At 37.5% G+C, this 14,664-nt stretch overlaps 1 protein-coding gene across 1 annotated transcript in view; it reads left to right on the forward strand.

The window, feature by feature from the left end:
* Nucleotides 1–14,664, forward strand: part of jak2b (Janus kinase 2b) — a 26,708-nt gene continuing 12,044 nt past the window's right edge. The window contains exons 1-10 of the mRNA XM_086315085.1: nt 1–110; nt 3,609–3,845; nt 4,343–4,466; nt 4,574–4,691; nt 7,335–7,480; nt 8,595–8,886; nt 9,151–9,270; nt 9,433–9,590; nt 12,819–12,930; nt 13,287–13,473. Of these exons, the coding sequence (XP_086171211.1) occupies nt 104–110; nt 3,609–3,845; nt 4,343–4,466; nt 4,574–4,691; nt 7,335–7,480; nt 8,595–8,886; nt 9,151–9,270; nt 9,433–9,590; nt 12,819–12,930; nt 13,287–13,473 (1,501 nt within the window). The 5' untranslated portion in view covers nt 1–103. The remainder of the gene's footprint in view (nt 111–3,608; nt 3,846–4,342; nt 4,467–4,573; nt 4,692–7,334; nt 7,481–8,594; nt 8,887–9,150; nt 9,271–9,432; nt 9,591–12,818; nt 12,931–13,286; nt 13,474–14,664) is intronic.

Consider the following 14,664-nt stretch of genomic DNA (forward strand, 5'->3'; position numbering starts at 1 on the left):
CTGACAACAAGCCTTTTCCATTGCCACCTCTCTCTCTTTGCTGTACACCAATCTTCACAGTACTCCTGTTACATTACTCATCTCCTGCTTTCTTGTCGTGCAGATGTTTAGTAAGTATGGTAAATAAGTTAATGTTAAGCATAGTTGTACATTTTAATTTTCAAGCCACTGCTTAATGAGTTTCGAATGTTACGCTGATGGTTCTCGTGTATGTTGTTACGTGTGACATTTTGAATTATGAATAACCACATACAAGTGGTAATTCGTTTCCGACAGTCCCTAAATGCAGCATTGGTATGATGGAAAAGGCTGGTTTGTTGACTCGCCTGAGCTTTGGTTTCGCTGTAGCTACGGCTGGGAAAGTAGCTAGTCGTTCACTAGTTAATGTCAATAATGTAGCCCTCGTCAAATGTTCTCGTACAAAGAGATGACGGTCTTTAAATGAATTTCGTGCTGTCGTGCAAGTCGTACGCACGCGCGACGTTGTTTGAGTTAACACTGGCTGAAGTTAGAAGATTGTGAAGATAACAACTGAAGTTCCTCCGGAGTGATATGAGTAGCGCTGGGCTGACCAGAGGTAGCCTAGCTTGTGTGGCGAGTTAGCCAGCCGAGTGCGACATGGAAAAAACAATATTTCCAAGTGGCTTTAGGCCATAAATGAATTATTATTTATTCGGACAGCTATCAAGAACCGGTCTTACAAAAACCGAAGCAGAAGTGTCTGGCAGTAGCTTTCCCATCCTGGCTGCACTGCTGGCCTAGGTAACTAGGAGAAAGCTACCTAGCTGCACGTCTGGCCCCTCAACCAAAGTAAGTGTTTACACTCGTAAATTGTTCATTGACATGGTTGTACGGTTCACTTTTAAATACTGGAGTTGCTAAATGCATTTATATACTTTATTTGCATGATATCTAAGCTAATATGGGTGCGTGTCTTGGCTGTTAGCGCCAGCTTAATTAAACTAATGAAGCTATAGCTAACGGTAGCACGCAAGATCATGGCCTTGGTGACTTTGTTCTGAAGCCAAGTTTATAAAATATCACTGGATATGCCCAGTCGCACTATCGATTTGTGACTTTGCTACCTGTCACATTTGGGTTAATGTACTACGCGTCCAGAAATTCTGTAGTATCATGTAATCCTAATAAAAGTTAGAGAAATTTAGGAGTCTTGAGGAAACAATTATTGCAGAACCTTGTCTTAAATTATAGGAGATGGTATATGTAGCCAAACCCCCTTTTGCTCAGTGTATTTGCACGTCAGAATTTATTAAAGCTAATGTCATGGGTTTCCTCTTTCTCTCTGGGAAGTATCAAACTGCATTCAAAGTATTTTTCTTTTGCTTACAAACCAGTGTAATTTTAAATTAATCATGTAAGTGGGGAAAAAAATAATTTATCTAGAAAAATGCTGCGCTTTCACTTTTTCTAGTTCCTTTTAATTTGAGCTTTTGTTTTCGGTTAGCTGTTGCAGTTTCTGTAAATGAAACTTTAACAAGCATGTATTGCTTTTTTTTTTCTTTCTTGATGTTTTCTGAAATAAATCGTTAGTAGGTAGGTCTAACTGTAGTCAGCCTTGTTTTCCAGTTGCTCTTAAGCAAAAATTTTTTAGTGTCAACAATAATGAAAATTACAGAATCAATGTCAAAACAAATAAGAATCTATAAATTCTTCCACAAGAAAAAGTTAAACAGAATTTGTGTATAAGGTAGTGTCCACAATTTAAGCAATATGAACCTGAACTTAAAAGTTACTCCTGCTGTTTTTTTTCCCTGTTGTTCAGTTTAATTGCATCCGCTTTGATTCAGTGATGTCAAAAAGTGACGACAAAGGAAAGGGAGTTATTTATACTCCAGCATAGTTCCACTTATTTTGTTATAGCACTAGTCACTTGAGCAGAGCTAATTTCTGTCATTTCTTTGCTGTTAGAAGTTTATTAACAAATTTTATTTTAAATTGAAGATGTTTAGTGTTTTCGTTGTCCAATAAAATAAGCACAGGACTGTGATAATGGCCTATTTATACATCCTATTTAACCCACAATCATAAGCTATTTATAGTAGGTTTTAATTTTGTAAGAAGTACCATAACACTCATAATTCAGCTCTCAATTTGATTAGGGCAAGAGCAGTAGGGGTTTGCGGATTAGCAGCTGTTTGAAAGACGATTTCCTTATGCTGCTTTGTTGTGGCAAAGTGCAAATTGTACTCATTTTAGAGCTTTAATATCTACAGTCTTTACTATTTTAAGTGTAAGTAATTGACAAAAAAATGACTTCTACGTGTAAAGGCAGCCATTGGTTGAATTAGATATACAGCTTTTATAATCTTTCTGCCCTGACAATGGTTCCCCTGTACTTCAGCTTTATGCAACACGTTTGATAACAGTTTATGTAAAAGTTCATTCCATGTACCATAATCAGAATATTGAATTTATCACAGAGTGCTTTAAAAAAAGGAGACGAAAAAGAAGAACTCTGTATCATTCTGTATGCTGACATGTCACATTAAACTGATTCTGATTCTGTCTGATATCTTTTTTCCAAGCGAAGAGCCAAAAGAGGTCGTGTCAGTATGCTTATGCTCGTTTAATGAGAAAACAGGACAAAAATTTTCATCAGTGCTTCCAGCCACCATTGGTATTCCTCCCGATTCCTGACTTTGACCTCCTTTGTGTGACTGTCTTTTTAAGCCAAGTTTTAGTAAGATTACCATGTTTAGTGAAAAACGTTGTTTAGTGATAAAATTAATGACGTAAAATCCAAAAATAGTATCTCCTGATTCTTTTAATGATGTCCCCTACATCAGCCATAACATTTTATCATAGTTTATGCCAGTCACTGTGAAACATTATTTCAGAATATCTTTGAAAATTTTCAGGTTTTAGTCAGCGTCACAGATGTCGAATTACTGTCTTTATTAGATTATCAAGTAATATTTTAAAAACTGCTGATTCTGGTCAGTGTTCTCCTTTTGTGCTACTTGTGTGCATCATTTGTTACAGTAGACTATAAAATTTTCCTGTGCCACTGGGTTGGTATGTCTGGGAAAGCTCAGTTGTTGGTTTACGTCATATCTGACCAATTTAAAAACAACAACAACAACATTGGTTTCACTGGTAGTTCTCCTTTCTTAAATATGAAGTCCCTCAGAGGTCTGTACTGGGTTTGTTTTTTTGTTGTGCTACCTGTAGGTCACATTAGTCAAATAGCATTTAGTTTTGCTACCATGCTGATGACAGACAGCTCTTTCTCCCAGTAAAATCCACTGATCCAACTATCCTCAATAACCTTATTTTCTGTCAAATGTTAACAGACATTTTTTTTTTCATTTTATTCTTTTAATGTTTAGATTTTTATGTCAATTTTAAGTTATTTATTACAATGGAATCACACTATCCTAGTCATTCTTTTACGTACACTTTTGTTTGCTTTGTCAGTTTTAATTTATGGTTAAATGGTTTTTATATGCATCTTTTATATATATATATATATATATATATATATATAAATAAAATATCTTTTTTTTATGTTTCTGGGAAACATTTTGTAATGCTGGTTTTGATGGGTTCTATACTAATTAACTTTACTACTATTATTATTACTGAAGGTTGTATGCTGTTGATGGCCTCCCTGCCAGCCATGGACACTGTGACAGACACATGTCCAGTGGCGCACCAAAATGGGACTGCCCATCGGGAATCTGCAGACACAAGACCAGCTGCTGTTGTTCTAAGGCTTCATTTATATCACACCAACCAGGGAGTGGCCGACGGCAGCTTTCTAAGCTACCCACCTGGGGACTATGTAGCTGAAGAGCTGTGCATAGATGCGGCAAAGGCATGCAGTGAGTACTCACGCTGTGCAAGTCTCCATAAAGAACTCCCATTCATGTTTTTTTTTCTGTAACTTGGAGCATAGATCCCAAGATAAGGTTATCAAGAGGCCACAGTAAAACCTAATAACAGAAAAATTGGTAGTTTGTTCGCTCATCTCCATGCTGTGTTTAAACTTTGCCTTTATTGTCTTTAATGATAAGAAAAAATAAAGTTGCTTAGCTTTGTACTGTGTTCTTTTTCTTTTTAAGAGGTAAAATTCATCAACAGTATGGCTTTGCAGAGTGGGACTACACTCACCTGTGCATTGTGCATCTGATGATAAAACAAACACAAATGACATTTTAGACAATCTTATTGACCTTTTTCACTTTTTACTCTATGTATCCTGAGGCATAGTCCTCAGAGCTCCCTCTAAATAAAGCATTCATTTGTTGTTAGTTACCTAATTGAATATAATCCAAGTTTACAGAACATAATGTGCCCTCTCATTCTTTCGTCACTGTAGGTATATCACCACTTTATTGCAGCCTTTTTGGTCTTTTCCGAGAGCAGGATCACTTGTGGTTTTCACCCAACCACATCTTCCAGCTTGATGAGACTGCATCTGAAGATGTGTTTTTCAGAATACGGTAGCATATCTTATTTTGCCTCTGCAATTTCTCTTGTGTCTTTTTGAGATTTAAAATGAAAACGTCTTAATGACTCTCTGCATTTTCTTTCTAACCTGTTTTCACAGGTACTACTTCCCTGGTTGGTATAGTGGTGGGGCATCCAGGGCTTATCGATACGGAGTCACAAAAGGTTCAGAAAGCCCCGTCATTGATGACTTTGTAATGTCGTACCTCTTCTTTCAGGTAAATGCTCTCACCTAAACCCCAAATAGGTTAGAAGTTGATTGTTTATATGTAGGTTAATTTAACAAAAATATTCAAGAGCAGCATTTATTACCAGTAATGTAGACAACGTGTTAAAAAATAGCAGCTTTTATCCTTGAAGTGCAGAGCTATGACTTTGGTAGATTATGAGTTAGGTCACATGTTTAAATGATTTTTTTTTTCCTCATTACTCAGGGATACATATAAAGATATGAATAAGAAACTAAGATACTGGTGTATTTTATTCTATTCTCTCTGATCTGGCAACTTCAGTGTATCTCATTATCTCCCTCACACGAAAGAGAGAGATGTGACTGTAGTGTTAGCATTTGTATACAGCAATTTACCCCTCTGCATCTATGAAACCTAACGTGAAAGCAAGTTCCTTACTTGCATTTCACAGATATTTCTCTTCTGTCACTGTCCAGAAATGTAACTGGCATTTAAGGCCTATTAATTAAGTCAGTAATACAAAGAAAAATCCTGTTATTGAAAGGTACAGTTAGGGTACCAGTAAGGATCAATAACAAAACCAGTACCTGCTACTGTATGTTTTTGCTGGAAATTCACAGGTTTATTTAAATATTTAAATATTACTCTGCATTGGGTACTTGCATTTGTTTTGCTTTGTTTAGAATGAAATTGTGTTATATACAGTTCATTTTTTTTAACATTAAACAAATGAAAAATATCTATTTAAGAAAGAAAGTGACAAGTGCAGTAAACTTTATCAGAAGAGTCCTCGAAACTGTACAGCCAGTTAAAACAATTAAAAAAAATGTAATGTATAGTGACCACAATGTAATAGAAATATTTCCAGGGTAGGTGAATGGTTATAGTTTAAGCCTACAATGTGGCTGAAGTTGAACTCTGCATGAATTTAGGATTATGTGGAATTATGGCGATGGAAGTCTGTCGTGGTGGCCCGGCAAAACCCTAAGAGGGAGAGATGAAGTACCACCCAAGAGGTCATTTAAATATGTTAGTGTGTTTGCAGCCGTTAAAGCTATTCTGTATGCTTGCGTTCATTTATAGGATATGTTAAACTCTTTGTGGTCTAGTCAGCTTACAGTCTGTGCTTCTGACAAGAAAGTTGATAATTTGTAAAAGGGCAAGACCAAAATGAGGGGGCATTGTTGAATTTTAGAATTTGCTGTCATTTTAATAAACCCTTTTTTCAGTGTTGGGTGTAATAACAAAAAACTGTTTTATTGAAGACACAATAACAATAGCTTGTAATTGGTGCCCAATGCCATATGTTAAAAAAAAGGGTTGAACGTTATCTTGTAGTTTTGCTCTTGTTTAGTGTTCACACTGGCTTCTTATTACAGTCAAAACAAGAGCTGCAAATATGACGCCAGAGGGCCTCACGGGAAGCTCATTCATTGGTCAGTTGTGGTAAAGAGCCACCCTGCATAATCAGTGTTTGATCCAGTCACTGCAAGCAACCTATGTTGTACCTAACTTTTCTCTAAACTGTTAGGGTCAGAAGGTGACAGAGAAATATTTGTACATAGGGAAAAAAAAAAAAAAACAAGGCAAAGAGAATGGGAGGAAGAACCTTGACATGAGGCTGTGATCAATAAAAATATAAATTTGAATTAATTTTAAATTTATTGTTGCACATTACTGAACACGGATAGCATTGCCTGCTTTGGATTAACACCATAACTGAGCTTACAAAAAATGAGGCAATTGTTTGTAAGCCTGGTTGTGATTGTATGGTCCATACCCATTTTAAATATCAGTCTTTTGTGTGCTTTAATAGGAGCATATCCTGAGATTGTTGGTTTAATTAAAAACTGTCACACTTGCTTAGAGCTGTGCGATATGACCAAAATCTCATATCCCGATATAAGACATCTAGCGTCCGATAACGATATAAATCACAAAAATGTAACATTTTCTGTAAATTCTGTGAATCTCGGGCAGCTCGACTTGCATGAATTGTTTCCAGCTGGGCGTCGTGTACCTGGAGTCGAGTGTTTTTAACATGCATGAAACGATACATTTTTAGACATAAGTTGTAACGGCCGCCGTTTTCTTTGTGAGTATTTATTACACGTGTGCTGCGGGGAAAAGCCTGTTCTAACGATTGAGGCTAAGCTTTATTTTTTTTAGCACCTGACGGCTCTTTTTTGCTTTTCATCTGTAAATAATCTGCATACTCTTTCACGTGATTCAGTTTATTTTGAAAAGTCTCAACAGGATCTTGAGCTTTATTGTGAAAGGTTTATGTAGAAAATAAACAAGCAGACACGCGATGGTTATACCGTCGTTAAGAAAACAGGCGCTTGTCTGTCCATAGTGTGGTTATATTAAATATAAGAGAGAGAGAGAACTTTAAGAAATTAATATAGCCACTACAGTGACCAAGTGCCAAAACGATGAAACAAATATTGCCGTAAGCAGTTTATTTTGCGACACCACGAAACAAACGATAGCGTAAAATGAAACGATAGACTGTTTTTATATTGTTCTATCGAACAGCCCTACACTTGGTATACAGAAATTACTTAAGTTGAGTTACGGTAGACTTGAAAATATGGACAGACAGCAGTACACTCACCTGAACGTTAGCAGATACAACTAACAATGATTGGTATTTTTCTCTCATCGCAGTGGAGGAATGACTATCTGAATGGCTTGGTGAAGTTTTCCAACTCCCATGAGACACAAGAAGAGTGCCTTGGTTTGGCTGTACTTGACATGACAAGATCAGCCAAAGAAAAGCAGCTGTCGCCTCTTGATATATATCACTCTATAAGGTACTTAGAGTTGCTTTTATGGGTTTTATCTGTTTCACTGCTACTAATTGATTTCACTCATGTTGTGCATCAATAATGCTGACTTGCCTTAACAAAAACAGCTGTGAAAGGAATTTGGCAAATTTGCACCAGGTGAACATAATTACTGAGGCACCTATAGACTTAACCTCCTAGGACCTGGTGTTCACATATGTGGACCACACATTTTGGGTTATTTAGACCAAAATACTCAATTTTGCTCTACAGGGGCCTGATATCCACTTACGAGGAAATTATACTGCTACTGTTCTATCGAAATTTTAAACGAATATCCTCATATGTGGCTCTTATTTTTCTTAAAAACAAAAATAAGGTAAAAAAAAAAAAACCAACAACTGGTAATTCTTTGTTTTTACATTCATCGGGCCCCAATATGCCCAAATATCAAACAGAAATTAAAAATGCATGTCATGGAAGACTTCGGGTCTTAGGAGGTTAGACATACAGGAGCTACTCAGCTATGAAAGTCCATACCATGAAAGTCCATACCATGAAAGTCCATACCATGAAGCTCCTGGCGCAGAGTTTTTGCTGAGGTTTGGAGCTCTGCATTTATGGAGTCAGCAGAGAATCTGTGACTTTTACAGCACCTCAACACTCACTGACCTCACTCTATAGCTTTATGCTGTCTGCCACATTGTGACTGAGTTGTCATGATTTCTGAATGCTTCCACTTTGCAATAATTTTACATAAGGTTGATTATGGAATGTTTAAGAACAAACTTATTGCGATGGTGACATCCTAGTAAAGTACCAAATGGGAAATCAGCGAACTCTTTAGAACCATCTATTTGATTACAAATGTTTGTAAAGGCAGACTGAATGGCTAGATGCTTGATCAAGTGAACATTTTGTGGTCATAATATTATGTGGTGTTGGCCAAAACCTTTGTCCATTTAGTGTATTTGAACTTGAAACATCAAAGAACAACTCTTTAAATTTGTGTTGCTATCTTTTATTTTATAATTTTGTACAAAATATGTGGAAGTGCAGAGCTTTTTTTTGTGAGACATTTAAAGGATTCATGATACTTGGCATATCACGCTGACATGAGAATTTACTGAATCTCTTTTAGCTACAAGTCCTTCTTGCCAAAGGACATGCGAGCTCAGATCCAGGACTGCAACTTCTTGACACGTAAACGCATCCGCTTCCGCTTCAAGCGCTTTATCCAGCAGTTTAGCCAGTGTCGGACTACAGTTCGTGACCTTAAGCTTAAGTACCTCATCAGCATGGAGTCTCTGGAGAAGTCCTTCTATACAGAGACCTTCCAGGTCAAGGAGCCAGCAGGCGTCCAGCGCATCATCCTGGTGGCAGCAGATACTGGCATACAGTGGTGTCGGGAGTTGAGTAAGGACTCGGAACAGGTTGGTACAATGAGTACTACTGTGTTAGTGTATATTTTGGAAGATAAAGAAACTGACGTTTCACTGGAACATCTTTTTTGATAGTCCTTGAGGTAACAAACAAGTGTTTAGATTCTGAGAAAACAGATTTAAACTATCAACTCCACCTAGGTATCAGTCAGTGCAGCACATGCTGCTTTCTTTGTAAAAGGGCCTTAATGCAGCATTGAATTGTTATTGTAGTAATTGTTTCTTTTAAGTTCCTATGTTACACTGTTTTGCCAGGAACTACAGACCTTGTGTGATTTCCCTGATGTCACCAACATCAGCATCAAACAGGCCAACAAAGACGGCACTGCAGAGAGTCGGGTGGTTACCATTAACAAGCAAGATGGCAAGAATCTGGTAATTTCATCTTATAAATCTATTTCTTTGTAGACTCTCACCACAGCCATCACCTAAGTGTCTACTCATGCCTTTTAATATACCGATAAATTCACATTTCTTTGTTGGTTTGTGTGACACAAATCAACGATGTGGTCTGTTACATTTTTCTTGATATTTTAGGAACTGGAATTCCCCAGCCTGCTTGAAGCCCTCTCTTTTGTGTCCCTCGTTGATGGCTACTATCGACTGACCACAGATGCACATCATTACCTTTGTAAAGAAGTGGCTCCCCCTAGGCTGGTTGAGGCCATATCTTCTCATTGCCACGGTCCAATCACGTATGTAAAATATTATATTGTAACATCGACATGTGTAAGAACTTCCCCCTTAAAAAAATCCAGCTTGAATGATGTAAAACACGATGTATTTGATGTTTTATTCATTTATATAGGTGAATAAAATTTCCCACTTGCCTTGTGGGCAGTCTTTATCCTTCAAGCTTGGGTCCTCTACTAGAGGCTTTGGAGCTTTAGTAGAGCTGGACGGCGTCAACGTGTTAGCGAGCTAACCGCGCTAACGACATGCAGCCCGGAGGGGCTGCACGGCCTAAAATCCTTTCATTTTCTCAAAACTCGACAGTGCGCCTTATGTATGAATTCTGGTTGTGCTTACTGACCGCGAACCAATTTTATGTGGTACACAGCGCTCAGCAATCTGTCAAAAAATGTTTTAATATGACTTTGCTAAGCTACGGAGCTGCACGGCTTGATGTCGGAGGATTACGGCTACCGGGGAGGAGCCTCGCGGAGTGATACGTACTGTGTGTGTATAAGGACCACAAATGGCACCTGTTCAGAGACGTGGTGCAGCTGTGAAATCTGTCTCTTTGTTATTATGCTCAGCGTCTATTAGTTTACATTTTGACTGCACAATTGTGAGCTTTTTGTTATGCACAAAAACAACATTTTCTTTTTATTTATGGACCATGATTATTTAATAAATGCTGATAATTTATTTTTGAGTAATTTCTTCATGTACATCTACGCTGTATGTAAATAAAAGTGCCCGTGTGACATCTGGGACACAGTGTGACTAAGAACTCTCTTTTTGTTCTTAACTTATGGCTTTAAAAAAAAAATCGAGATATATATCTTATATCGCCATCCAGCTAAAAAATATCGAGATATGAATTTTGGGTCATATCGCCCAGCCCTAATGGCCTTGTTCCTCTGCTTGTCCAGTTGGTTAGTCATCACCAGTTTGTCTGTCTCTATCTGGAATTCCCACAGGATCTTAGTTCGGTTATTCTCAACCACCCTATTTTGACGTTGGGACTTCCAGGCCATACTCTGATTTTCCTGTATACTATGCCAGCCACTTGGTTATGGCGTTCCGTATATGCCCTGCCTGCTAGCATCTTGCAACTTGGTGCAGCAGACTATGGATCTTGTGATCAGGTCTAATTGCTGTGCTGCCACGATTAGTGCCTTTATGTAGTCTTTCAGTCAGCTTTGTCCATCCATTAGTAGATATCAGCTTCCACTTCCATCTGGCGGTGATACATGCTGTGTAGGGTTCTCTCCTTCCATGATGTTTTCTGTTCTTGCTTGGGTTTCTGCTGCCTGAGGTATTCACTAAGCATGTGAGTAGTTGTAGCCATCTTCCAGATGAACTCATGGATGTTTGCTATTTCATGCTTGATCGTGGTTCTGACACTCACTGTTCCTCGCCCACCTTCCCTCCATGCAGGAAACCTTCATGAATAGTAACAAGCTTTCTTGTCTTGATGTCAGTGGCTTCCATCTTCTACTTTGCCCAGCTTATTATCCAAGCAGGGTATCTGATCACCAGCTGGGCGTAGGTATTGATTGCCTAGATCTTGTTCTTCCCGTTCATCCTCAAGACTTGCTTTAAACCTTTGCACATATTTGGCGATTGATGCGACTACACTTCTTCAGCCTGAATGGCATTCAAATGTTGCTGTAGATCCTAGTGGTGTTGATCAATGAATTGATGTCTTGTTTGCTCTTGACATACAGCTTGATGTCATCCATGCAGAGGAGGTGGCTGACGTTTAAACCATTTCGTAGACTATAGCCTGAGTGAGTTAATGTTAATGATCTCACTGAGGACTTTTAGGCCTATGCAGCAGTGGGGACTGTGTGTGTGTATTTAATAAGATTATTTATTTATGTTTAAGTCAAGGCTGTAAGACCTCAAAATTCTTTAAAGCAAGGTTTTGAAGTTCTTCAAAAGTTTTAATGATACACTTCACACCACAGGCTGCTCGAAAGAAAGTGCCTAATGATTCAATTAAAAAGTGGTTATTTTCTGAGTTGTCCTCTATGTGTGAGCAGAATAGTGGTTTACCCCTTGTGTTACTGGCCTTTATGTTTGAGTGATTCATTGGTCAGTGTTAAGTGGCCTAACAAACAAAAAAAACATTCCTCTGAAATTGTTAGATACAAAGACAACACTGTCAATGAGTGAAAAAGCAGCCAATGTTCAAAGAAATCTTTGAAACACTTTCAGAATCTTGGAGACCATTTTCAAAATCTACAAGAAAGTCTGGCTCCTTAGAAACACAATATTCAGAAATAAGGGGTGGCTGCAAGATTTTTGCACAGTACTGTATTTTGTAGATATGGGTGATCAAAGAAGTAAAACCACTTAATATCATCTTATGGGGAACTGTCCTTGTCAGTTTACTTTTTAAATCAGACTGACAGAACAGCCAGTCTCTAAAACAAAAAGGCAAACCTATATATTATTCTTTGTTTCTACAAAAACCGCTCCTCTCCTTTCAGCTCAACAAGTGTTTTCTCAGTTAATTCTTTACATGTATAATCTTTAAACATTACCACTTTCACCAGTCTACAATGTTTCAGAGTCGGTCATTAAACTCAGAGCATATGCAACACTGAGCATGTGTAAGTTTAACACTTGCACATTAGCAAAGCTGTTTCCCAGTCTAGATTTACATTATGCTGTTAATGAGAAAGACAGAGACAAGTGTGTGTGTGTGTGTGTGTGTGTGTGTGTGTGTGTGTGTGTGTGTGTGTGTGTGTGTGAGACTATAACAGATGGATGGATAATTTCATGAATATTGATATTTTTGTCATCTTTTTTTTTTTTTTTAATTTTCTGTCATCGCAGGTTTTTGGCTGATGCTAAATTGTCAGTTTAACAGCAAATGGTAATAATATATTTGCGTGTGTGTGAAAGAGAGTGTGAGATAATTCCTAGATGTTTAAATATGATTATTTCTGCAATTTGAGCCTGCATTGTGCTTTTATTGGAAGTGTGTTTGTTTTAGGTTAGACTAAACTAAAACAAACACTTAGGTGTTTTACACTCATAAATAAATATGGGTATTTAAAATGTTTATACTATTGTGTTCCTATTTAATGTTTAGTAATGTGGCCAAAATGTAGACAGATTCCTTTGGCAGTTGGAGTTTATATATCCCACTTGTATTGAATCCCAAATATGATGTCAATAAAGGCTTTCTAACTGGTAATACTGCATTTTCCTCCATCAATTTTATTTTGTTGTTTTTCTTGTAGAATGGAGTTTGCAGTTAATTGGCTTCAGAAGTCTGGAAACAAACGGGGACTGTACATTTTGAGATGTAGCCCGAAAGATTTCAACAAATACTTTTTGACTTTCCCCGTTGAGGTAGGTGACACTCAGTTGTGGTCTTTCATTTCATTTTTTTTGTTTGTTTGTTTGTGTGTATTGCCCAAATGTGACATAAGAGTCCATGAGTGGGTTTGGTCTGGCAAATTGGCTGGCTAGATTTTTAGTTTCTAGGTAAGTAACTTTCATACATTCTATATTTATCTTTTAGATTAACTTTTGTCATGTTATCACATTTGTTGTTGAAATGCACCAGTATGTGTTTATTAATACCTACTAATTCTTTCTGGTATTGTATTGTATTATTGTGATGTCTTTCATGATTAAAGGATTCTAGGTTTACATTAAATTCATCATTGAAATGGTTAATTTGGTGTCCTCTTTGCGTTTGCCAGGTGTATGATGCTATAGAACACAAGCACTGCCAGATCACCAGGTCTGCAAGTGGAGAGTTCAACCTCAGTGGAACCAAAAGAAACTTCAGCAGTCTGCAAGAACTGCTCAGCTGCTACCAGAAGGAAACAGTGCGCTCAGACAGCATCATTTTCCAATTCAGCAAGTGCTGCCCTCCTAAATCCAAAGGTAAAACTAACAGAATCTGGATTTGTCCAATTTAGGTGCATGTTAGCAGAGCACAGATGGTAGATATTGCATCAGAAGGATTTTGTGGAGTCTGTAAACTCCACAAATTGTGATGAATGGAAAATGTACTGTATCCTGAAAGGATAATGACTCTATCTCTTCGCATTCGTTTATAAGTTAACACATTAGTTCTTTCTAACCAATGGAAATTTAAATAAATTTAACAAATGTATTGGGCAGGGATGGTCAGGCTGGTGCCTGTGATCATTGATGACATTTGTTTTGTTTTTTCAATTCAGTACACAACTAGCCTTGGTAGTGTGTGTGAAACTGCATAGTTTGTGATTAGTAGATTCTATTTTGTGACTTGGTGGAGTGTTTCTCCCACTTAAAATGCAACTTTCAGATGAACAGAATCAACGTTCTGGGATTTATTTAGCTGGCCGGTTGAGCATGAATCAAGACATTATATTGGCTTGTTACAAGTTAAGACAAAGGATTCAAAAGAAACATTCAAGTGTTATACTCATTTTAAGTATGTATATACATTTATGTATACTTAAAATGTATACATAAAAAAAAAAAAGTATGTAAAGAAAACAATCTTTGGCTCGTCTGTGTTACACGTCAGTAGCGTACACTATATTGTGTATTCGGTAAAAAGTAAAAGTTGCACTGTTTGAGGTGTGCTCGTTGCAGCACAGGTACAACATTAACTATCAAAGGTGACTGTTTTTCATTTCCAGTTTATGTTGCACTGCTTGTGTTTTTAGTACTGTTCGGAGTTTAAATGGCAAGTGTTTGCAGAGATATCACAGTCCACACAAACTAGAGGTGATCATGGGAATCTGCTGGCACCAAAGCAAGCAAAATGAGGTTTTTGATGCAGCACCCACTTTCTGACTGACTTCACCGCTTGTAAACTGGTTGGGGAGGACACTTTTTTTTGTCCCTAGTGACTACAAGTTTCCACGAGGTTGCTGGTGTCTAGGCTGTAAATCTTGATTTCATAGTCTTAGCTTTTGCTTCTGTATTTGTCATTAGTTGTGTGCAAAAACCCTAAACTTTATATTTAATGTAGAACAGTTGAAAACAACTTCCCCATGTAAACTATTCTGTTGTATGTTTTTGTGGAGTACCAAATGAAATGTCCATGTCACATTTTTCATGCATTTTGAAAAGCTGTAAATG

The sequence above is a fragment of the Aulonocara sp. 'chitande type north' Nkhata Bay genome, linkage group LG12 (genome assembly GCF_057382095.1).
Source record: "Aulonocara sp. 'chitande type north' Nkhata Bay isolate Kocher_YH1m ecotype deep benthic linkage group LG12, A_spYH_male_GT1.1, whole genome shotgun sequence".
In the NCBI taxonomy this organism is placed as follows: domain Eukaryota; kingdom Metazoa; phylum Chordata; class Actinopteri; order Cichliformes; family Cichlidae; genus Aulonocara; species Aulonocara sp. 'chitande type north' Nkhata Bay.